We start from the raw sequence: 25,712 nt of genomic DNA, 5'->3' as shown, positions 1-25,712 counted from the left end.
TTCACCGAATGATGGCCAATTTTTGATGGGGGAGCATTAACGAGAAGCGAAAAATCAATTGCGGTACTTGCAAAATACTCGGGAAAATATCAAGGATATCCCTCGTGTTTAATCGAAATGCGAGATTTATCTCTTCGATTTCTAAAAATATCAGACATATCCATTCAGTTTAATATAAATGACATATACCTCACCTAAAAAATGTTATATTACAAATATCACTATTTTCGTTTATTTTTTACAGAAAAAATAATTTGAACTCCCCAAAATACCCTTAATATAATAAATATTTATATATTATTTTATTGAAAAAATCAAAATCTCTCTTCATAAAATAAATCCTTAACTTTTTATAAAGAATTTTTTAATTTAATTTTTTTGTATATAGAATAGAAAATAAAAAAATATTTTATTAATGGTATTTTGGGGAGTTCAATTTTTTTTTTTTGTATAAAAAATAAACGAAAATGGTGATATTTGTACTATAATATTTTTTTAGGGGAGTTATATGTCATTTATATTAAACTTAAGAGATATGTATGATATTTCTAAAAATCGAATGGATAAATCTCGCATTTCGATTAAACACAGGGGATATTGTTGATATTTTCCCAAAAAACTTTACTTACGAAAATTGAATGGTGGCATGGGCTTTAGGAAACTTCAATGGTTTGATCAAGCTTTGCTCGCTAAAAGTGTTTGGCGGCTCGTTCATTTTCCTAACTGTTTGGAGGCTCGTGCTCTTCAAATGAGTTATTACCCATATCTGAGCATCCTTGAGGCTCCAATCTCTTCTTATGCCTCAAGTCTATGACGATGCCTTGTGCGGGATCGTAAAGTGATTGTGAGCGACACACGTTGGAGGATACGTCTGGGGATGCGGTAGATGTATGGCTGGACCGGTGGATTCCTAGGCTGGAAAATTTCAAGGTACACCCTGGACCCCGAATTTCTGTAGGCGCGAAAGTGGCTGAATTGAAACTCCCAAACGAGGAGTGGAACGAGACCCTCATTCATGAGTGGCTTGTGGAAAAATATGTTAGAGAGATTCTCAAAATCCCCGGTGCGCCAAGGTCCGTGAAGGATGAGATTTGTAGGCACATTAATAAAGATGAAGAGTGGAAACCATCTCATTAGCGATGGATTGTCTAGAGAAGGAACCTCGAATCCAAGACCGACCAAACTATGGTGCGTTTGTCGAGAATAGATTCCGGAGTTTGGGAAATTGGTTTGTCGAGGTATGGATTTTGATTCCTTGTCTTCTTGCTGCAAGGCTAGCCGCGAAACAACCTTCCATGCCATTTAGGGTTGTCGGTTGATCAAACCACTCTGGAAGGCAACCGATTGGTGGAATTTCATCAAATATTTGCTCTATGGCGATATTCTCGGCATTCTTATCAATGTGAATGATTTTCTGATGGCTTATAACTATGAGGTGATTGATTTTATCGTGCATTCTCTCATCCCACCGTAACTTGCTTGGGATCTCGGCTTCATGACTATTCTATGGTAGTGGCGATGATCTCCCATTGTCCCCGTTATAAGCAATTGATTATTGGTTCGGTGAATAATAAACAATTTACAACAAAAATAATACACTTTTTCAAAATCTTTTGAATATACCAACCACCTTCTATTATGTTTTTCTCCAATTGGTAGTTTTTGATAGATGCGTTTTATATGCGTTTAACTCCTACTTTTCGGCTTGAATTTCACGCATACTCAAGGGATTTTCAGTGTGTTTAATGTGTTTATAAATGATTTTCCAATTTGAGAGAGAATTTTGGTGTTAAGGATGTAATCGAGGCAAGTCAAGACGGTTCAGATATTTCTGGGCAACTTAGAGCAAAACAAGAAATATGACGTCATCTTCTGCATGGTTTTGAGATTTTGAATTGAATATTTTGGATGATCTAGGTCAGAGTTTGATAGGACTTTCTCTTAGCTTTCCAACGCATGCTTATTTACAAAAATTGGGCATCGGAGCAAGAAGTTACAGCCGATTTAAAATCATTGCGCAACTGTCCAGTTTCACCGCGACCCAAAAACACTGTTTCGTTAATTACCCGATTTTAAGTATTTTTTTAGTCATTGGATCACATCAAAATGCCTATATTGCTCTGAAATAACCTAAAATACCTTATATATATATATATATATATATATATATATATATATATATATATATATATATATATATATTAGAACTCTCATAATCAGAAGTAAAGTTTTATTTCAGGTTTTCTTTTTTTGTTTGGCTCATTGGGAGAGAAGGAAAGCCGGAGAAAAGAAGTTCATCACCACCATCACCTCCGCCACCGAAATCAGCGTTTTTCCTTCTTCTCTTTAATTCTGGAACTCCCGTTTATTATGAGCTGTTTAATTTATTTTTCATGGTTTATTTTTATTTATTTTGCTTTTCTGTTACTCTCATCGCCATGAACTGATTCCCGAGAGTGTGATGGTGTAGTATGTCTTAATTATGGTTATGGATTTTTTTAGCTAATTGAAGTATTTATACCTCATCTTGCTTTGTTTAATTTAATTCTGATCGTAATGCTTGAATGTGATTAGCTACCTCATTCATGATATTTGAATTGACTTAATGCTTGAGAAAGATTCAATTGAATGTGCCCTTGACTTAAATTAGTGTAATACATTCCTAGGCTAGAGATAGTTAGGCTGCTACGAAGTCGTGTTTACTTTCTTGTGTTTAATGTTAGCCGTGCTTTTAGGAGTTGAGATCAAGAGATGATATTCCGGCATATATACTTAGGTTGCTAGATGCACGAGGGAGATTTAACAATATTATTAACGTGGGCGTGATTAGCAAAGTAGGAGTGTGTAAATGGAGCGTTAATTATGTGAATCCAAACTATAAGAGAGACTTGTGAAACCGTTGTCATTCCCTTCCTCATATCCATCCATTCGTGTTTATTTATTGTTTTATTTATTTTCTGCAAAATTAGTTAATAATTAACATCGTTTACTTGAGTTCAATGCGTTGCTAGCTCGTTTGATTTTCGGTTAAGCATAGTCATCGTGGGATTGACTCGTACTTACGAAATATATTACTTGGACGATTACGTGCACTTGCGTACGGAAATATCGCAATATTTTTTTGTACGAATTAGCCAATTCAAACTAATTGTTTAGAAAAATAGTTAAGGTTTCATAAGTCAGTGCATTCTAACCACTTATAGTGTACTAATATCCTTAATGTTTTGGTACCCGTTTTTCAAAAATTTCCAAATAATTAATTTAGGTGTCCAAACTTTTAATCCACTATTTTTGAAATGCAATTTTGTTAATCCAGTTCAAAACACAGAAAAAGTACATAATTTTAGTTAAGGTACATGATTTCAAAAAAATTAATCGTGCATTCAAAAAATTTAATCCACTAAGAAGAGAAAACCTAGCTAAAAATTAAGTATGAATCCCTACCTACACAGGCTACAAAATGTGTAAAGTCTAGCAACCTGCAATGAGAAGATAACGAAGTGTCAAAATATTTAATTATGCTTTCAAAAATTTAAATCCACTGTTCGATAAAAAAAATACGCAAATAAAATTATTAACGGAAGAAGAAGAAGGAGGAGACAGTGATGGCAGTGGTGTTAACGATCGACGACGATATTGGGCATATAAATCGACGAAAAGGGATATGGCATAAGTTTGACCAGTCATCAATTTATTTTCGAGTTCGAGTCGAAGCCCAAATCCCGATCGCTGCAACCAAACGGGCCGATCTGAACTCGCCGACGAACCGGAATAAGTCTCTAACCATCTCGCTCCCGGAGAAGGTGATGCAGTGGATCTACTTTTCCACCGCAAAGCCTCCGATGCCTCCTCCGCCGGCGATCGGAGAAGAGTAAGAGAAGCGCCACTACAGGAGAGTCCGACAGAGGTCATGGGAGAAATTCGCGGTGGAGGTCCAAGACTCGACTAGGAAAGGAACTAGAGTTTGGCTTGGAACGTTTGATATGGCAGGTGAGGATTGAGATAGAGGCTTGGGAGATGGCAATGATAGAGTATAAGGAGTTTATGTCTGATATGTGCAAGAAGAGACGTGGGGTATTTTAGGGGGTTTTAAAATTTGGGCTATTTAGTCTCAACTTTAAAAAGTTTGGCTATTTTGTCAAACCCAAGCTTAAAAATGGCTAGATAGCTGCATCGCCTTTCGGAAATTAAAAGCACTCTATTAAATGGGCACTTTTCTACAAGCATGTCTCTAAGATTACTATAAATATTATCCAATCGTCTTGGATCATAAATATTTATGTGCTCGTGATTCATGTTATTCTTAATTTCTCCTTCCATTTCATTATCATCAAAATTATCTACGGTTTGTTCATCTTCAATAGTCTCTCTAGATTTTTCTACCCTCGTATCATCATCATCATCATCTGGGCTTCTTCTTTTCTCTTTTTTTTTCTCATAACCCGAAACATATTTCCAACATTTTGTATGTAAGCAACAGGGAACTTGACTTATCAAAATTTATTATTATTTTGGAAAGAAGTGAATGTTAGCAATATTACAAATAATATTGATAGGGAAAACAGACACATGCAAGGAAAATAAAATATAAACCGGAAAAAGGAAAGAACATGAAATCGGCAAGAGAAGGTCGAGGCTCGTTTGACGGTTTCCTTGAAGCTTTTTATCGCCCTCCCTACGGGTGCTGGATTTCGTGAGCGAAAGCCTCCCAGGATACAACGACTACAAGACGAGCAATGCACCACAAGACTCGGCTTCGGCGAACTAGAACCTGTGCGAAACTACCACCACGACAAAGCAAAAGAAAAGAATTTCTGGGGAAGAGAGAGCTTGGGAACAGTGGGGAAACAATGGAATTCGTGTTCTGAATGAGAGCTGATGCCTCTTTATATAGGCCAAGGCTACGTAGGTTTGAAGTTCAAAAACGTACAGCCTTAAAGGCATTAAACTCAGGCTATTACAACCATTTAACACACCGTTTTTGTATTCAAACCATGCGAACCGTCCATGTAACGTTTTCAGTTTTTCCAGCCTTAATGGCATTAATCCACAGCCATAATGCGCACTTAAAGCTCAAAAACCATTGAATAGAAGCATACAACCGTTGGCTTTCATTCTCAAACGTACACTTCGGTACTTCATCCGGTCGAGCTCGTCTAGTCGAGCTCGTCTAGTCGAACTGGAATGACTTCGACACTTCGCCCAGTCGAGCCCAGTCGAGCTCGTCCAGTCGAGCTGGAATGACTTCGTCACGTCGTCCAGTCGACCTCGCCCAGTAGAGCTGGAATGACTTCGTCACTTCGTCCAGTCGACCTCGCCCAGTCGAGCTCAGTAGACCTCGCCCAGTCGAGCTCAGTAGACCTCGCCCAGTCGATCTGGAATGACTTAGTCACTTCGTCCAGTCGACCTCGTCACTTCGTCCAGTTCAGCTCGTCACTTTCTCATTCACCTTAGGTCCGATTTTGGCAAACAAATATTCAATTTTATAGCCCTCGTTACGAGGACTCCGTATCACTTGGAATTATTCAATTCCGATGAGTGGAACCCACTCAAATTATTGCCACAAATCAGCCATACACATGTTAATAATTAAAATTTATTAACTTTATTCCAACAATCCTCCACATGAATGAAATTGAGACGACAATTATAAAGAGACGACTCGATGTGGTGATAGATTCTACGGTCAATACCAGTATAGGATAGGTAGGCGGGGCCTTTGAACCTTCCCTCGGAAAGATATGTCATCTTTACTGACTACTCAGTAGACACGTTGTCCTTGAACTGTTAGTCGTTTTGTATAAACGATAAACATATCCCCCACTGATATCTCCCTGACACAGGTTCAGTTCTCATGGTTATGTTCATTTTGGCCCTGAACATCCGCCTGGTTCTGCAAGAGTTTCTAAAGAATTAAGCCCAATTAATTCTCTTTCGAAGCGGCCACACTTCTCTCTCACATAGGTGATTCTTTTATCAGGAGTAATCCCGCATTACTCATTCGGAATCTTAACAATCCGATTTCACAGAATTCATTAAAAGCTCTAAGCTTAACCTCGTACGGGAGTCACTGTTATAGGAATAGGACTTGGGGTTTTCCCCCACAGTGACCTCACATAGCCTTTGACAATTAGGTTGTCCCTTTGAACCAAGATCTTGGGATCTCCAGTCATCATGGTTGGGTTTCCTTTGCCTTGGCTTTATTTGCCATGGGCTTTAGCCCCATTCCTTTGGATGTCTTCTCTACTTGGTCCCTATTTAACCATTTGGTTAGCGGATCCGCAATATTCTCTTTGGACCTAACATAGTCAATACTAATGACTCCAAATGAGAGAAGTTGTCTAATGGTATTATGTCGTCGACGGATATGTCTAGACTTACCAATATACATCACATTCTATGCCCTACCAATCGCAGATTGGTTATCACAATATACACATATTGCAGACATAGGTTTTGTCCAATTAGGAATATCCTCCACAAAGTTCCTTAGCCGTTCAGCTTCTTCTCCACATTTATCCAATGCAACAAACTCAGATTCCATCGTGGATCTTGTTATCACAGTTTGTTTGGAGGATTTCCAAGATATGGCCGCACCTCCCAGAGTGAATACATAACCACTCGTGGCTTTTGAATCTTGAATATCAGATATCCAACTTGCATCAGTGTACCCTTCAATTACTTCAGGATATCTCGTGTAGTGTAGACCATAATCACGAGTGAATCGTAGATACCTTAATACTCTTACGATTGCTTTCCAGTGTTCAGCACTTGGATTACTCGTATATCGAGCTAGTCTACTCACGGTGTAGGCTAAATCCGGTCTCGTGCAACTCATCAAGTACATGAGACTGCCTACCACTCTAGCATATTCAATTTGAGAGATGCTTTCACCTTTATTCTTAGACAAGTGTTGACTAATGTCTATGGGAGTTCTCGAGACTCCAGAATCGTCCTTTCCAAACTTGTCTAGAATTTTATCAACATAATGTGTTTGATCCAGTACAATCTCATTGGGTGTTCGGGTAATCTTGATCCCCATAATTACATCAGCAATTCCCAGATCTTTCATATCGAACCTTGAGTTCAATATATCTTTTGTGGATTGGACCATACGATCATTACTCCCCACTATGAGCATGTCATCTACATATAAACAAAGAATGACATATCCATGTTCAGTGGTTTTAATGTACACACATTTGTCATACTCGTTGATCTTAAATCCATTTGACATCATAACGTTGTCAAATTTCTCATGCCATTGCTTTGGGGCTTGTTTAAGGTCATAAAGCGACTTGACTAGTTTACAGACTTTCTTTTCTTGTCCAGGTGCAATACAACCCTCAGGTTGATTCATATAGATCTCTTCTTCGAGATCTCCATTAAGAAAGGCCGTTTTTACATCCATTTGATGAATTTCAAGATTGCGTAATGCAGCAACTGCAATTATCAATCTAATAGATGTTATTCTCGTCACAGGAGAATAAGTATCAAAGTAATCAACACCCTCTTGTTGTTTATACCCTTTGATTACCAGTCGTGCCTTATATTTATCAATTGAGCCATCGACTTTCATCTTCCTCGTAAAGATCCACTTAGATCCAAGCGTTTTACTTCCAGGAGGAAGATCAACCAACTCCCACGTGTGGTTTTGCATGATAGAGTCTATTTCACTTCTTATGGCTTCTTTCCATAAGTGACCCTCAACAGAGTTCATTGCCTCTTTATAATTTAGAGGTGGAGCCTCTAACATATAGGTGAAAAAATCAGAACCAAAAGATTTTTCTACCATCGCTCGCTTGCTTCGTCTAAGTCCATCAGACTCTATCTCTTCTTCGGACTCTTCATCATTATCTTGAGTTATTTCCTCAATATCCTCAAGAAATTGGTTTGATGAACTCGGTTCAACTTCCTTAGACTTATAAGAAAATACATGTTCAAAGAACGAAGCATTTTTAGATTCAATAATCGAATCATTGTGTATATCGGGGTTTTTCGAGTCATACACAAGGAATCTATATGCATTACTATGGTGTGAGTACCCAATGAAGATACAATCTACAGTTTTCGATCCTATCTTCATTTTCTTTGGAGCGGGAGCCATTACTTTGGCCAAGCACCCCCACATTCGCAAGTATTTATAGGAAGGTCTCTTTCCTATAAATAGCTCAGACGGAGACTTATCCTCCTTCTTTCGGGGTATCTTGTTCAGAAGATAATTTGCAGACAAGATCGCTTCCCCCCACATTTCTTGGGATAACCCAGAACTTAACAACATCGCATTCATCATCTCCTTGAGAGTGTGATTTTTACGTTCGGCCACGCCGTTTGATTGAGGAGAATAAGGTGGAGTGACTTCGTGAATAATTCCATGTTGTGCACAAAAGGCACCAAATGGTTCAACATATTCACCTCCTCGATCACTTCGCACTTTCTTAATCTTCTTATTAAGTTGATTCTCAACTTCCAATTTGTATATGACAAATTTCTCAATTGCTTCATCTTTGCTTTTAAGCAAATATACGTAACAATATTTTGTACAATCGTCAATAAAAGTCACAAAATATTTATTACCACCTCTCGTGGGCATGAACTTTAAATCACATAAATCGGTATGGATTAAGTCGAGAGGTTCATTACTTCTTTCAACACTATGAAATGATGTTCTTGTTAATTTTGCTTCAACACAAATTTCACATTTATGATTTGAGTCAATATTAAACTTTGGAATACACTCCAAATTAATCAATTTTCTCAGTGTGTCATAATTTACATGACCTAGTCTACCATGCCATAAATTAGACGACTCAATCATATAAGCGGAAGAAGAAGCTTTATTAATTTCTTTTGCCTTGATGGCTATTACATTCATTTTGACCATGCCATTCTTGACATAGCCTTTGCCCACATACATACCATTTTTAGACAATACAAGATTTTTAGACTCTAAAACCATCATAAATCCATGGTTATCCAGCACAGTCCCAAAAATAAGATTCTTCCGCATATCAGGCACGTAGAGAACTTTGGTGAGCTTCATCTCCTTCCCAGAGGTCATCTTCAAAAAGACTTCACCTTCCCCCTTGACTTCAGAGGTAGCAGAGTTGCCCATGAACAACTTTTCTCCATCTCCTAGCAGCTCAAGGGTGGAGAAGGAGTTCTTGTCAGCGCAAATGTGGCGAGTTGCTCAAGTCTCCAGCCACCACTCCTTCGGGTTCGAGTCAATCATGTTGACCTCGGAGACCACAGCGACGAGGAGGTCATTATCATCCTCCATGACATTGGCCTCCTTCTTCTTCTTTGGCTTTCTACAATCGGCAGCTCGGTGACCAACCTTGTCGCAATTGTAGCATTTACCAACAATCTTTTGTTGGTACTTCTTCTTGAACGTCGCTCCCTTGACTCCAAGCTTGTGGGTGTGCTTCATCCCCTTCGAGCTCTCGCCATGTTCGACGACATTGGCTCGCTCGGAGACGGTTCTCAGTCTTTTATCGGAGCCACGGTTGTCTTCCTCGATTCGGAGGCGAACAACCAAGTCTTCAAGACTCATCTCATTTCGCTTGTGCTTGAGGTAGTTCTTGAACTCCTTCCACCCCGGTGGCAATTTCTCTATTACGGAGGCAACTTGGAAAGACTCGCTAATGGTCATTCCCTCGGCTTGAACCTCATGGAAAATGAGTTGAAGCTCTTGCACTTGACTCACAACGGTCTTCGTGTCCACCATTTTGTACTCGAGGAAGCGACCCACAATGTACTTTTTAGAGCCCGCATCCTCGGTTTTGTACTTTCGATCCAACGAATCCCAAAGCTCTTTAGATGAGGCTTTAGAGCTATACACGTTGTATAAAGAGTCGGCGAGACAATTTAACACGTGGTTTCGACATAGGTAGTCGGATTCGTTCCACCCCACATAGGCCCTAAGCACTTGTGGGTCGGCTTCACCCTCATGAGGAGTGGCCGGAGGATCTTCGGTCAAAAACCGAGCAAGTCCTATGGTCGTCAGGAAGAAGACCATCTTTTGTTGCCAACGTTTGAAGTTGAGCCCGTCAAACTTCCCAGGCCTCTCGGTCGGCATCACAGTGGGAGGCCCTCGAGCCACGCCCATGTTAGGAGCATCTAGGCCCAAACCCGCCATCGGTTGAACGAGACCCGCGGGTCCATTCCCGGCCGTAGCCGTCATCGAGCCTTGTCCCAATGCCACGGGGATTTGGCCAACGTTGATCAAGTTTGGCGGGTTGTTCACCAAGGCAGGATTTTCACCGACGTTCCCTCCAACATTCACGTTCATCGAGTCGTTCAAGTTAGTCATATTTCTACAAAAAGAAATCCAGAATTTAGTAGAAATCCCAAACAAATCCGGGAACCAAAATTAATGGAAAATAAAAATATTTTCTCCTCCTTGCAACCTGTCTTCTAAAGAGTAAAAAAGCTTCAAGATTGTTAGCAATATTACAAATAATATTGATAGGGAAAACAGACACATGCAAGGAAAATAAAATATAAACCGGAAAAAGGAAAGAACAGGAAATCGGCAAGAGAAGGTCGAGGCCCGTTTGACAGTTTCCTTGAAGCTTTTTATCGCCCTCCCTACGGGTGCTGGATTTCGTGAGCGAAAGCCTCCCAGGATACAACGACTACAAGACGAGCAATGCACCACAAGACTCGGCTTCGGCGAACTAGAACCTGTGCTAAACTACCACCACGACAAAGCAAAAGAAAAGAATTTTTGGGGAAGAGAGAGCTTGGGAACAGTGGGGAAACAATGGAATTCGTGTTCTGAATGAGAGCTGATGCCTCTTTATATAGGCCAAGGCTACGTAGGTTTGAAGTTCAAAAACGTCCAGCCTTAAAGGCATTAAACTCAGGCTATTACAACCATTTAACACACCGTTTTTGTATTCAAACCATGCGAACCGTCCATGTAACGTTTTCAGTTTTTCCAGCCTTAATGGCATTAATCCACAGCCATAATGCGCACTTAAAGCTCAAAAACCATTTAATAGAAGCATACAACCGTTGGCTTTCATTCTCAAACGTACACTTCGGTACTTCGTCCAGTCGAGCTCGTCTAGTCGAGCTCGTCCAGTCGAACTGGAATGACTTCGACACTTCGCCCAGTCGAGCCCAGTCGAGCTCGTCCAGTCGAGCTGGAATGACTTCGTCACGTCGTCCAGTCGACCTCGCCCAGTAGAGCTGGAATGACTTCGTCCTGTCGACCTCGCCCAGTCGAGCTCAGTAGACCTCGCCCAGTCGATCTGGAATGACTTAGTCACTTCGTCCAGTCGACCTCGTCACTTCGTCCAGTTCAGCTCGTCACTTTCTCATTCACCTTAGGTCCGATTTTGGCAAACAAATATTCAATTTTATAGCCCTCGTTACGAGGAATCCGTATCACTTGGAATTATTCAATTCCGATTAGTGGAACCCACTCAAATTATTGCCACAAATCAGTCATACACATGTTAATAATTAAAATTTATTAACTTTATTCCAACAACGAAGAGCTATTACAAGAACTAGTGAGGCCGGGGCTTGAGTCTCAATGGATTGGATCAACTCCTAACATTTGTCAGAGTGGTGTGTTGGTACTCAAGCTAAACGAGTAACCGACGTGTCTTCTCCAAAATATGAGAATCATAATTGTGAAGTCCCAAGTCCCAATCAAATAATCCATTATATAGTGGGATTTGAAGATATGAGGACGTTAGATGATCAAGCTCTCAACCTAGAAACTTCTCTCCATCACTAAAAAAACTCGCTTTTCACCATCGTAATTCATAACAACGTAGGCATGATTCTGTACAAAATTCATAAAGTGCCCAAAATTAATCGTCAAAGAGAGACTTTGGGTGTTCATTAGCCACCCAAGTGTTAGATATTTATTTCTCATATAAGGATTGTGTTTTATGGATTGTATGCTAGCAAAGAGGTTTTGTAGAAGCTGTTGCCTGTGTTTGCAATAATAAACAAACATTTCACAGAGGATAAAAAATTCTCTTAATTTCCTCCATATTGTTTGTCCAGGACATAATGTAGTTGATTTTTTGCGCAATAAAAAGAACAAAGACGCCAATATACAAACACCATTAAGGGTCGTAAGTTTATTGGGACTTCTCTCTATTAGCGTATATATATAATATATTAGTCATTATTATTATTATTGTATTTATGATTATTTCCCTTTTTTCTTTATTTCCTTTTTTGGTTGTATTAGGGTTATATATACCCAGACTATTCTATTCTGTAATTCATCAATTCAGACTTCCTCTTTTTCTCTGAATCCCTAAATCTTCATGGTATCAGAGCCATCTTCTCCATTCATGGCTTTTGTTAATTGATTGAAGAAAGTTAATATACCAAGCACGATGTTCGCGGATCGAACTCCGCGGTGAGTTCGCTGGGGGGTTACGGGGGGCAGCGCACCCCCGTCGGGGTTCGGGGAAGCGCCCCGAAATTTTTTTTGGCGAGTCAAGCTACGTTTTTCGTCCGTACCGTTGGTATTTTCGCCTCCTTTTCTTGATTTGTGGATGTCGTAATTGGTTGAGTGATTGTCCTGTTCACCGGTTTGGTGCTGTTTGGATGCGTTGTTGATTTCGTTTTTTCGGGTTTCGATTTGGGGGTTTCTATCTGCTTGTTTGGATTTCGTTGTTTTTGGAGTGTTTGGATTTGTGTTTTTTCGATATGGCGGGTCGTAGAGATGATTCCCTTCAGGCAATTGGTGTTCAACTGGATGGCAAAAATTACTCATATTGGAGTTATGTTATGAGGAATTTTTTGCGTGGAAAATCGATGTGGAGTTATGTGACGGGTGTGCGTCGTAAGCCTACCGATGAGAAGGCTGAAGATTTTGCAACTTCGATTGATGTTTGGGAGTCTGACAACGCGAAAATTATCACGTGGATTAACAATTCTGTTACCCACTCGATCGGTGCTCAGTTGGCGAAGTACGAGACTGCGAAGGAGGTCTGGGGACATCTAGACAGACTCTATACTCAGTCTAATTTTGCCAAACAGTATCAGTTGGAGATGGATATTCGTGCGCTTCGGCAAAACGGTTTGAGTATTCAAGAGTTCTATTCTGCCATGTCCTCATTGTGGGATCAATTGGCATTGACTGAGTCGGCTGAATTGAGGGCAGTGGCGGCTTACATCTCTCGGCGTGAAGAGCAGCGATTGGTTCAGTTCCTGATGGCCCTTCGTGACGACTTTGAGGGATTGCGTGGTGCGATTCTTCACCGCAGTCCTCTTCCTTCTGTTGATTCTGTGGTCAACGAGCTGCTGGCCGAAGAGGTTCGTCTCAAGTCCAAGATCGACAAGGAGAGTCCATCACCCGCGGTGCCTGCTGTCCTTGCTGCCCCGTACCGTTCTCCTGCTGGTAGTAAGTCCAGGTCATCACTCCCTCTGGATAAATGTGCCTTCTGTAAAGAGAAGGGACATTGGAAGGCTCAGTGTCCGAAGTTAGGCAGGGACAGAGCACAGCCGCAGCAGCAGCAGCAACAACGCCCAACCCAGCCTCAATCTCGCCCGACGGCTCCGTGGGCACCCCGTCCAACGGCTCCGTGGGCACCTCGTGCACCAGCTCCGTGGGCACCTCGTCCGACACCTCCGTGGACACCTCCGCCCACCAACGACGTTGCTGCCCCATCTGTGGACCCATACATGTTTGAGCAGTTCCAGCAGTTCCTTGCCTCTCAGCCTCATGCCATGTCAGCCTCTTCCTCTAAAGGTTTGTCTTCATCGTCAGTCCCAGGTATACCATCCTCCATTTGGATACTTGATTCGGGTGCTTCTAACCATATGTCCCCTCATTTTTCATCTTTTGTGTCTTTGTCCCCTCACTCGTCCATACCCATTATGACCGCCGATGGCACCCCTATGCCATCAGAGGGTTTTGGTTCTGTTGTTACATCTCATATTTCCATTCCCGATGTCTACTATATTCCTAGTCTTGCTTTAAATCTTGTGTCTGTTAGTCAATTGACCGATTCTGGTTTCGTAGTCACTTTTTCTTCTTCATCTTGTTGTGTTCAGGATCCGCGATCTCAGATGGTGATTGGGACAGGCCGTAAGCAGGGGGGGCTCTATGTCTTGGATGAACTTAAAGTAACGGATGTGGCTGCCTCTAGTGTGGATTTATCTTCTTTTCGTTTGAGTCATCTGTCGTCTGACTTTTATTTGTGGCATTCTCGTTTGGGTCATGTTTCAGCGTCTCGTTTGCGTTTTTTGGTTTCTACGGGAGTTTTAGGAAATTTGAACTCCCAGGATATTTCTAATTGCAGTGGCTGTAAACTTGCAAAATTTTCAGCTTTACCTTTTCATAAAAGTGTTTCGTCTTCTCTTGCTCCGTTTGATCTTGTGCATTCTGATGTGTGGGGACCTGCTCCCGTGTCTACTAAGGGTGGTTCTAGATACTACGTTTCTTTTGTTGATGATTTCACTCGTTACACTTGGGTTTATTTAATGAAGCGTAGATCTGATTTTTTGAGCATTTACCGTGATTTTAGAGCCCTCATAAAAACACAACATTTTGCTGTCATTAAATGTTTTCGTTGCGATTTAGGGGGTGAATATACTTCTAACGATTTTTGCCAGTTACTTGCTTCCGATGGGACTATCCGTCAAACCTCATGTACCGACACACCTCAACAAAACGGTGTAGCTGAAAGGAAACATCGTCACCTTGTTGAGACTGCTCGCTCATTTCTCCTGTCTGCCGAGGTTCCTAGTATTTTTTTGGGGGGAAGCTATCCATACCGCTGCCTATGTCATAAACAGAATCCCAACCTCTCATAATTCAGGTTTGTCCCCTTTCGAAAAGTTGTTTGGAAAAGTCCCTGATTATGCTTGTTTGCGTGTTTTTGGTTCCACTTGTTTCGTTCTCCGACCTCACGTCGAGCGCGATAAATTGTCTCCTAAGTCTGCCTTGTGTGTCTTTTTGGGATATGGTGTTGGTCAAAAGGGATATCGTTGTTTTGATCCGGTCAGTCATAAATTGTATGTCTCTCGTCATGTTGTGTTTTTAGAGCATATTCCTTTCTTCTCTGTTCCCGCTAGTTCTCATAACATGACTCAGAATGATCTTATTCGCATTGATCCTTTTGATATTGACACCGATGAGGTTGTACACACTGATACTTTGGTTCCTGAGACACACACGCCTCTGACTCCTTCTGCTACGACTGCTCAGCCATCACTTGAAATTGCGGATCATCCTCCTCTGCGTCAGTCCACCCGTCCTCGTAAGTCCACTAAACTTCCCGATTTTGCTTATTCGTCATACTCTACATCTTTTGTTTCCTTTCTCGTGTCTCTTCACTCTTTGTCTGAGCCTTTGTCCTATAGAGAGGCTGTTGTTGACCCCCTTTGGCAGACTGCTATGGCTGAGGAACTTACTGCTCTGCATCAAACCCACACTTGGGACTTCGTACCGTTGCCGTCAGGGAAGCGGGCCATCGGTTCTCGTTGGGTCTATAAGATCAAGACCAAATCAGATGGGTCCGTGGAGCGGTACAAGGCCCGTCTTGTTGCTAAAGGCTATTCTCAGGAGTATGGTATGGATTACGAAGAGACTTTTGCACCAGTCGCAAAGATGACGACGATCCGCGCTCTGATCGCTGTGGCTTCTGTACATCGTTGGCAGATATCTCAGATGGATGTGAAGAATGCCTTCTTGTATGGTGATCTTCACGAGGAGGTCTACATGACACCCCCTCCTGGTGTCGCGCATCAGCCCGGTCATGTGTGCAAGCTGCGCAAAGCCCTTTATGGTCTCAAACAAGCTCCTCGAGCTTGGTTTGAGAAGTTCTCCACTGTGATCACCTCCCTTGGTTTCATTCCTAGTCAGCACGACTCCGCTTTGTTTGTCAAGCATACAAGTACAGGTCGTATCCTCTTGTCCTTGTATGTTGATGACATGATTATTACCGACGATGATTATGATGGGATTGAATCGTTGAAGTCTGACTTGGCTCGGTGTTTTGCTATGAAAGATCTGGGTTCGTTGCGTTACTTTCTGGGTATAGAGGTGGCTTTTTCTCCGAAGGGCTACCTTTTATCTCAGTCAAAGTATATATCAGATCTCTTTGAGCGCGCTCGTCTCACTGACAACAGAATTGTTGATACTCCTCTTGAAACCAATGCACGCTACTCTCCATCTGATGGGTCTCCTCTGCCCGATCCCAGTCTATACCGCACGATGGTTGGAAGCTTGGTTTATCTCACGGTTACTCGTCCTGATATTGCGCATGCTGTTCATATTGTCAGTCAGTTTGTCACTGCTCCTACCACAGTTCATTGGGCTGCTGTTCTGCGCATTCTCAGGTATCTTCGTGGTACTCAGTTTCAGAGTCTATTATTTCCCTCCTCGTCCTCATTGGAGTTGCGCGCTTACTCTGATGCTGATTGGGCTGGTGATCTTACGGATCGCATGTCCACCACTGGATTCTGTGTTTTCCTTGGAGATTCACTCATCTCTTGGAAGAGCAAGAAGCAAGATGTTATTTCTCGCTCTTCCACTGAAGCTGAGTATCGCGCTATGGCTACGACTACATGTGAGATTGTTTGGTTACGCTGGTTACTTGCTGATCTGGGTGTCACTCTTCATCATCCTACGCCGTTATACTGTGATAATCAGAGTTCCATTCAGATTGCTCGTAACTCGGTCTTTCATGAGCGAACCAAACATATTGAGATTGATTGTCATTACACCCGCCATCATCTACAGCTTGGTACAATCACATTGCCATATGTTCCCTCTTCACTTCAGATTGCTGATTTATTCACGAAGGCTCATTCCACTTCGCGCTTCCGCTTCTTAGTTGACAAACTCTCAATGCTTATTGCTGTAGCATCGTGAGTTTGAGGGGGGATATTAGCGTATATATATAATATATTAGTCATTATTATTATTATTGTATTTATGATTATTTCCCTTTTTTCTTTATTTCCTTTTTTGGTTGTATTAGGGTTATATATACCCAGACTATTCTATTCTGTAATTCATCAATTCAGACTTCCTCTTTTTCTCTGAATCCCTAAATCTTCACTCTCAATCTCTATATTTATGCTCTATTCAACAGCTAAGTTTACAATTCCACACAAATATTCTTAAATTCCTCTTGTTTTTACGCGTGAATTTTATTGAAATAAATTAAAATAGTAAAAAACCAATAATTTAAAGATCATATTAATCCTATATTAATTTAATCCCAAAATAGCACTCACTTAATACTTCTTCCACAATCACTCCAAAGAATAGCACTACTTCTTTTCCTCTTTTATGTAAAATCTCATCTTATGTGAAGGCGTGAGTTCGATCATTAAATATAACGAAATGTTTTCATTATTGGATTTTTTATTTTATAATTTGTTTTTAAATATTTAATGTAATTATATGAATATTATATCTATAAATGAAATTAAAGGGGAAAAAAAGACCTTCATGCACTACCTAAAAATTCTATTTATTACTAAGCTCCTTGCTGTCTTCTATTCTATGTTCTTCAGCACAAACAAAATATCTGACGATACACCAACTGAAACGCTTGTAACTGAATAGCAAAATAAAAAGTAATCATTTTTTTACAAGAATAAAAATTACCATTAAGGCTGTTTTGTTTCCCTCAGAATTTTGGATGGAAGATAAAGAACAAAACGGCGTTGACTCTTTTTAGCATCAAAATTTATGTACCCAAAAAATTCCAGACTGTCTTTTCCTTAACTTCCATAATATAATTTTAATTAGAGAAAGGGAAGCTTTTCCTTTTTTAACACTTATTTACATTTAATTTTTTTGTGGCGTAGAAGTTTCACCCAAAAGATTGGTCATTTTGAACCACCAAAATTCACGGTCTAAAACTCTTGGGTTACAATCTTGTAAAGCATAACATTATTAACCCTACAAAAAAAAAAAAAAAAAAAAAGCCAAATATATAATGCTCGACACACCACCTAATATCTAATATATGACATAAAAGGAAAAATTACAGAAACAACGGATTTTAGTTATTACTTTACGAAAACAACGAATTTTTTAAAATCTGACGAAAATGACGGACTTTACCTTTTTAAGATCGAAATGCCCTTATTTAATGCACTCAATATACAAAATAGATCTACAAGATGCAAAAACACGCGAGTTGCCACCACATCGGAGCTCGAACGCCTATGGGAGGCCGTCTCCGCAGCTCCAACATTCCAATGCCCTGACAAATTTGACATATGGTATCAATTTATTATATACAAACTAGATCTACGAGATGCGAAAGCGCGACAAGCTCAGCTCCGCCTCGTTAGAGCTCGAACGCCTGTGGGAGGCCGTCTTCGTGGCTCTGACGCTAACAATATACAATATCTCCGCTGTCGTCATAACTCCAACGCTCATCTCCACGCTAACAATATACGATAATCACATTATCAATATATTGTATACAATATCACATAATCAGTATATTGTATACAATAATCAATATGTGGTTAAAAAAATATATATGATAGAGAAACACACATATATATATATATATATATATATGTTATTGATGAAATTATATATTTATATTGTATGTTAATCATATACGCTAAGTTTATTGGACAACAACAATGGGAAATAAACGTTATAAGGGCAAAAACGACCATTCACATTTTAAAATTCGTTGTTTTTGTAATGTAAGACGTCCGCCCATCGCTTTTGAAAAAAAGAAAAGAAAAGAAGAAGACAATAACACGTTACAAGATGTAATTTCCACAATATTAAATAGCGCCTAAACAAGCCTACAAATCCACGTTACTAGGCCTGCTTGTAAAACATAGATGTGCATATATACATATAGAGGGGAAATTAGAAAAATAACACTTTTTAAGTATAATAGTTCAAAAATAACTGTTATTTCAAATCCTTTCAACAATAACTGTTTTTCTAAAGGTAAACAATTATTATTCTTCTAAATTAAATTGTAAATAGTAAATAAAGTTAAATAGAGTTCAAAAACTATTAACAAAAAATCAAGAAAAGTGACGGTTTACAACTTAAAAAAGTTATTTTTGTAATAAAAGTTTTGAACATGCTATTTTTATGATAAATTACAAAAAATGGCCACCAGAAGCAATTTCCAATATATTATAAAATTAGTTATCATCCACTCTAAACATATTTTGAGATTTGTTGTTGTAATTGTATAAAAAAAAAAAGGCCACGTAAAGCGTATAATTTGTAATTTAGTAATGTTTTAATTTTTTTTAAAAATAATTAATTATTCTCAAGTGACAATTTAATTATATAAAAATTTACGATTTTAACCTTTATGACAATCCCAGCCAAAAATACTTAGCAGCAAAGGTTTTGAATTTATAATTAAAATTAGAGATCATTTAATTTTTTTTTATTTGTTAAAACTTATGAAATTTATACGTGCATTATATTTGCGGAAACTATTTCCCATCTTTCAGGGATTAGTTTAATTTTGTTGTGGTTATTCTTGGTCGTGGTTAAAGCAATATTTTTGTTGTAGTGTAGTCATTATAAATGTATAATATAAATGGTGGTTACCATTGTGTTTTATTATTATTATTTGTAAGTTGTATCATTTATAATAAAATAACATAACACATAAACATAAATAAATAAACCGAGCACGTCAATGTGAAAGAAACAAGAAATAAGTTACCAACAAAAGAATACTATATTCGAAATATATATGAAGTCATTAACATAAATAGAAAAATAATCGCTTAAATTGACTAACTATCCAAAAATATTGCATTTTTACCTCCAAATTGTGAGTATTTATATTTGATGTTTTATAATAGTATTAAACCCGTGTAATATGGTAATCTCTGACGTAAATGGTATTAAATAAATATATTATGTAGTAGAAAAAAAAAATACAAAGCACTCTGTGACCCTCTATATATAATTTTTAGAAAGTATAATGACTATTTTACATCTTTAAAAAAAAAAAAACTATTTTACATAAAGAAACAGAAAAAGTCACACAAAAAGCCTTCCTCGTGGAATTGTTAACGCTTCTTATAACAAACCTTTTAGTTCCGTTACTTGCTAGAATAAGTTACAGGATGATGACCATTGTCTAAGTGATGACCGTTGAAATTGAAAAATTATATATATTAAATTATTATTAACTTCCTATGAATTCACGTCAATGAAAAAATGACATGCCACGAGTCACTTTGTGATATTTATTCGCTTATTCCTCTTTTTATTGCACAACAAAATGATGGCGTACTTTTGTTTATTTCTTCTCAAATATGACGTACTTTTGTTACTCTTTTTGAACTTGTACTCATTCAAGCTTCGAAGAATACTAAATTTTTTAAAGAACTCTTGATAGCATATAAGTTATAACCAACGATATGTGTTGTTGACACGTTAACGACATGTGGGCATAGTATACATGAACGATGATATAATTTGGAATAGTTCTTATCGTAGGTTCTTTAGTTTAATATATATATATATATATATATATATATATATATATATATATATATATATATTCTTTCAGAATAGTCTCGTTGCCGACCTTTTTAAAATGATTTTTTAATAAATAAAATAAGTTTAAACAAAACAAAGTCTTATAATTTCTTGACCACGTGACCGACCTTGTGTCCTCCTGCCGTACCATAGGGTATGGTGGCGATACTTTGCTTTACTTTTATAATGTAAACGATATTATAGCACGTTCCATTATTTTTGTATATTATTTTGATATTTTTAGTTAAACTTGTTATACGCTATAAAATGTAACTTATTTGCATTCTTGATTCCTAAATTTGCTTATATTCGTCGATAAATGCGTGAACTTTTAAAAATTGTTACATTGATTCTTTTCCCTTATGTTGCAAAATCTCAAATATGCAATGCGATTACTCAAGCTCTAGTGTCCAAAACACAAAGATAGTTAGTGAGAATAGTTATAAATAATATATGAACAATAATTGCTCATTAATCTGAAATGATATATCAATTATAACTAAGTCATGACTGATCGTCATATATGCTGTTTTAATACCACAACTATACACATATTTATGCTATTTATTTTGTTTATAAACTTTTTTCAATCTTCAATCATAATGTCAATTGACGTCACTAAAGAATTTACAATGAAAATCTCGTCTCGTGTTTTTCTTTTCCATTCTATGTTTTACAACATAACATATTGGATCTACTAAATGGCTTATATGTATATTCTTCATGACTATCATTAGCTAGATGAGAATTATAAAATTACAATTTCACTCCTCTAGTTATTATTTCCTTCAGTTCATTTGTTGTTTGTAAATAAGTGCATATATTTTTAGTGAAATGGAGCTACTATGTCACAATACTTGATTCAATGAGTCATCTCAATTGAATACTAGGCGTAGTTTATTCACATTATTAAAAACAAAGCATGATGTGCTATACATTGTATTCAACAATCTTAAATATGAATTCTATATCTATGATCTTATCAGAAGTCATTAGAACGATCTTTGATAATTGGCTCATCAAATGAAATGACTAGCCATGATTTACTCATGATGTAGGTAAGCATGAATGTCTTCATACATAGTGATAAGCGTATAGGAGTTATATGATTTTAGCTTTTACTCTAACAAAACATTGTTTAATATATGATATTAAAAAAGGATTAATTACATTATTTTCCCCTCAACTCTAACCCCTTTAACGACCCATCTCTTCAATTTTGAAAAGTCTCATCCGTGCCCTTGTAATCTTGTATTTATAACATTGCCCCTTTTGTTGACATTCATAAGGTGACTCACTTAATTTGTGATATCACCTAAATATCCATACAAAAATAAAATATATCATGAAAAAAAAACCCCATTTCTTCTCTCTCTTCCACCACCGTCTTCTTCTTCTTCTTGTATAGAATCTAATCAACAATCTCAAACGGCAGGTCGTTTTGTTTCTCATTCCTGGGTCCCATCTCCATCATCAAATCTCACTGCGGGTTTTTCTCGACTAGGTTCTCATTTGCGATTTTTTTATTTCCCTATAAAGTATCTACCGTTTGGGTTATTCTTCCCCTGAATTCATATTTGGATCATCATTTTTATTCTTTCTTCTTCTTCTTCTTCTTCTTCTTCTTCTTCTTCTTCTTCTTATTATATTTGCCTACAAAAAACCGGTATGCGATTCGTTGATCATTTTTAGTGTTGTTGCTTCTTCATCGTCTTTTTTGTTAGCTTTTTTCTTATTCTTGTTTTCGTTTGAATTGAATAAAGATTAAAGGATGTTCATTTAAACATTTAATTCAGAGTATCTCCGTCGATTAGGATCGGTTGATTTGAATCACTTATTCGGAACAATTTTTTGCTTTTGCTTTTTATTGGAAAACCACATTTCAAAGTGTCTACGCGTTGAGAGGATTTATGTAAATGAATTAGTTTGATGGCAAAGTTATTGATGTGAACGAAAATGACTACTTACATTAAGAAGAATTCATATTTAAGCAAAATTGTTTCTTACATAAATTTCAAGGTTACAATTCGACCGAGGTAACAATTCGACCTGACGAATGATTCTTGATGCTTGTTTTCTCTACCGTGGAAGTGGTTTCCAGGGCTTCGAGAGTTGGGTGGTGGTTGTGGCGCAGAGTGGGGTCCTGGTCCCTAAGAATGATGTCAAGTGGGTTTGTTTTGTTGTGTATTTTGATTATGTATACATTATTTATTTTCATCATTATTATTTTTTGTATTTTTTTAACTATAATATAATATAAAAAATAAAAGAATGAAGAAAATAGATGAAAAAAATACCGTTTTAACCTTAATTGTTTAAGACCGTTAAAGAAAAGTTAATAGAAGGGGCACGATGTTATCAATGTAGGATTACAAAAGCATGGATGGAACTTTTCAAAATTGAGGGGGTGGGTCGTTAAGGGGTTAGAGTTGAGGGAGAAATAATTTAATTTATCCTTAAAAAAATACATATAAAAAAATTAAGAAACTTTTGTCTTAAGTGGGGTTTTAAATTTTGAAACAAATTGTCTCATCCGGTATCTTGAACTTCATATGAGCATCATCAATCTCCCATGTTTGTTGCGATCAACTTTTTCTTTCTCGTCGGAATAAGCCTCTGCCTTTGGACCATCACCAACCGGTCTCCCAATCGGGGGGCTCCAATGAGCCGACCAAGGTCCTGTGAAATTAATGGGGACACCAATGGTGGAAAATGAGACAAAGAATCTCTCTTATCCCTGTAGAACTAATCACCGGTGAACGATGCACGAGCCCTATATTAATTCACTGATTTTCTTTCCATATTAATAGCAAATAGTTGATTCTGATTGTTTGATATTAATTTTGAAAACATATTTGGGCGGCAATTATAATATACTACACGTTTTTCATAGACAATTTTATATTTTGAGACAGTTTACAATATGTCAGAATTACCTTACCATTTATCAACATTAAAAGTGTTAACAACATTATATTACCATTTACTATCCAATACCATATTTCAAGTACATATGAGTGTTTATTATATTACCATTTATTGTCATGTATATTTTTAGAGTTTTTTTTTTTAAATAGTTTTCACACGTTAATTTTGTTACTATCATTATATTACCAATTATTATCTATGATTTTTTTAAGCATGGATTTGGATTGACATTTGGTTTTCATTTTTCAAATGATGTAACTGGCTGAGCGTAGTACATTAATCGGGTCTATTTTTTTTTTTTTTTCATTTTTTCTCCATATATTTGGGTGGGAATATGTTGAAGGGTAATAGAGTCTTTAAAACAATAGGTAATAAATTGAGGTTGCTAATAAACAAAAATTGTTCAAACTGTGGCTAGATTGGAATTTTTAGTTTGGAAATTGCTAGATATCTACTCTGCCCAAAATATTATACTTAACGTTTTAAAAATTAAATAATAAAAGAAAATGTGGGACTCTCTTACAAAGAAAAATTGGATGATTGATAACTAGAAAATCCCATTATTACTTAAAAGTGTAAATCGGTCAACGATTAACTTTAGACGTAGATTATTTATCAATTATTTGAATAACCAAGCCACCAAAATTTGGAGATTTGCTAAATAACAAGTTTTTATAAATTTTAAATAAATGACCATTATTATGATATGACACTGTTTGATCATTTTTAACATTTCATTTATGTTCTAAGTCTGATGGATATTTACAATCATTAATGAATATTTGCAACTATTAATGTTCGTATGACTTTGTTAATAAAATTTTGTGGTTATTTACTTAAAGTTTACCAAAAGTTGGTTATATGACAAAACTTTTTATATGACTATATATCTAGAAAGCCCTTTACTTATGAACGAAACTATATCAAATAATTGAGTTGTTAGTCTCAATTAAAAGTATACTCCTATTAATAAAATATTAATAATATCGCATTATTTATGTCTTTGTCTCACATAATATATTACATAATTATGTTAAAATTCATATATTTAGTTATTTTATTTTATATATTTATATTTTTATGTATTAAACGATAGATGTGTCTATTCGTACCGGCATGTATCATGTAGCGTCTATTTAATTGGTAAGTTACCTCTTATTCAAGTAATCATGTAGAAGATCCTTATTTATAAAAATAATTAATGGAGTAGAAAATGTTGCAAAATATATTCACATTTAACTATGATATATCCTTACTTCTTCTCATTGAAAGAAAGAAAGAAAAAAAACCTCTTAAAAAAGTATCTTAAGATTTGAATCCTCATGCTTACAATGATATGGTCGTGGTAAATTAAAGAAATTATGTATGGAAAATTATTTGTCATTTTTGAATTGTTTAGTAAGTTTTTAAATTCCATATGTCTAACAAATGAATAAATTACATCCTTAAATGGGCATCATTCCCTCTAAACAACTTCAATGCATACAATGGATATCTTAAATCTACACTGCCCAAATATACAAATTTCCTATTATTTTAAAGATAAAATTAAAGAAATCAAATAGAGTATTTGTGGTCTTTAAATTTTATAAATTTTGACGGATTGAAATTTAGTATGTTTTTTTTTCATCTATTAACGAACTATTAAAACACGGGTGTCATTGTATTTTTTAACTTTGAGTAATTTTTTTTTACAAAATATTTTTGCGAGATCTACGTGACATTATGCTTAAAAATATAACATCACTCATGCACGTAAAAACTACCACGAAATAAATTTTACACGAAAAGTCTTGTCGAAGTCTTAGATTTTGTTGTTTGAAATATAAAAATACTATATTTGGCTATGATTTTTATACGAGCTTTTAATTTTAGCTTAAAATAAAGAAGTATAACTATATATAAACCCATTGTTAATTATGATCACACACTATTTAGATTTTATTACTCTAGAAGAATGTGTACTACATTTGTTGATTACTTTAATTTATTATTAACAATGACTTAATTTCGAAAAATAAAATTCAAAAATATTTCAAAGTATTTTGCATGATAAGAAAGATGGAGAATATATCTCTTTTATGTAGCTAAAATAAAATAAAATTCATGATAGAAAAATAAACGATACACTCATTACTCTGCTATAGTTTTGATTGTAGGACAAAAATTGTGGAAACTAGACCGCGTACACGTTGTCCCGCCATGCCCCACTTTTATTTTAAATAATTTTCTCGTAATATATATAGGCCAGAAATTTTACTATAAGAATAAATTAATAATAAATAAAATTGTT

General features: G+C 36.9%; 1 protein-coding gene across 1 annotated transcript; it reads left to right on the top strand.

Moving 5' to 3' along the window:
* Positions 1-12,684: 12,684 nt before the first annotated feature.
* Positions 12,685-14,072, top strand: LOC149401897 (uncharacterized). The gene is made up of 2 exons (XM_089610058.1): positions 12,685-13,753; positions 14,035-14,072. The coding sequence occupies exons 1-2, from the start codon at positions 12,685-12,687 to the stop codon at positions 14,070-14,072; spliced, it is 1,107 nt and encodes a 368-aa protein (XP_089466184.1).
* Positions 14,073-25,712: the final 11,640 nt, after the last annotated feature.

This window comes from Urtica dioica, chromosome 3 (assembly GCF_054948205.1).
Source record: "Urtica dioica subsp. dioica isolate 48M chromosome 3, U.dioica_male_clone48M_v1_H2, whole genome shotgun sequence".
Lineage (NCBI taxonomy): Eukaryota > Viridiplantae > Streptophyta > Magnoliopsida > Rosales > Urticaceae > Urtica > Urtica dioica.
This window is presented reverse-complemented; position numbering and strand designations above follow the sequence as displayed.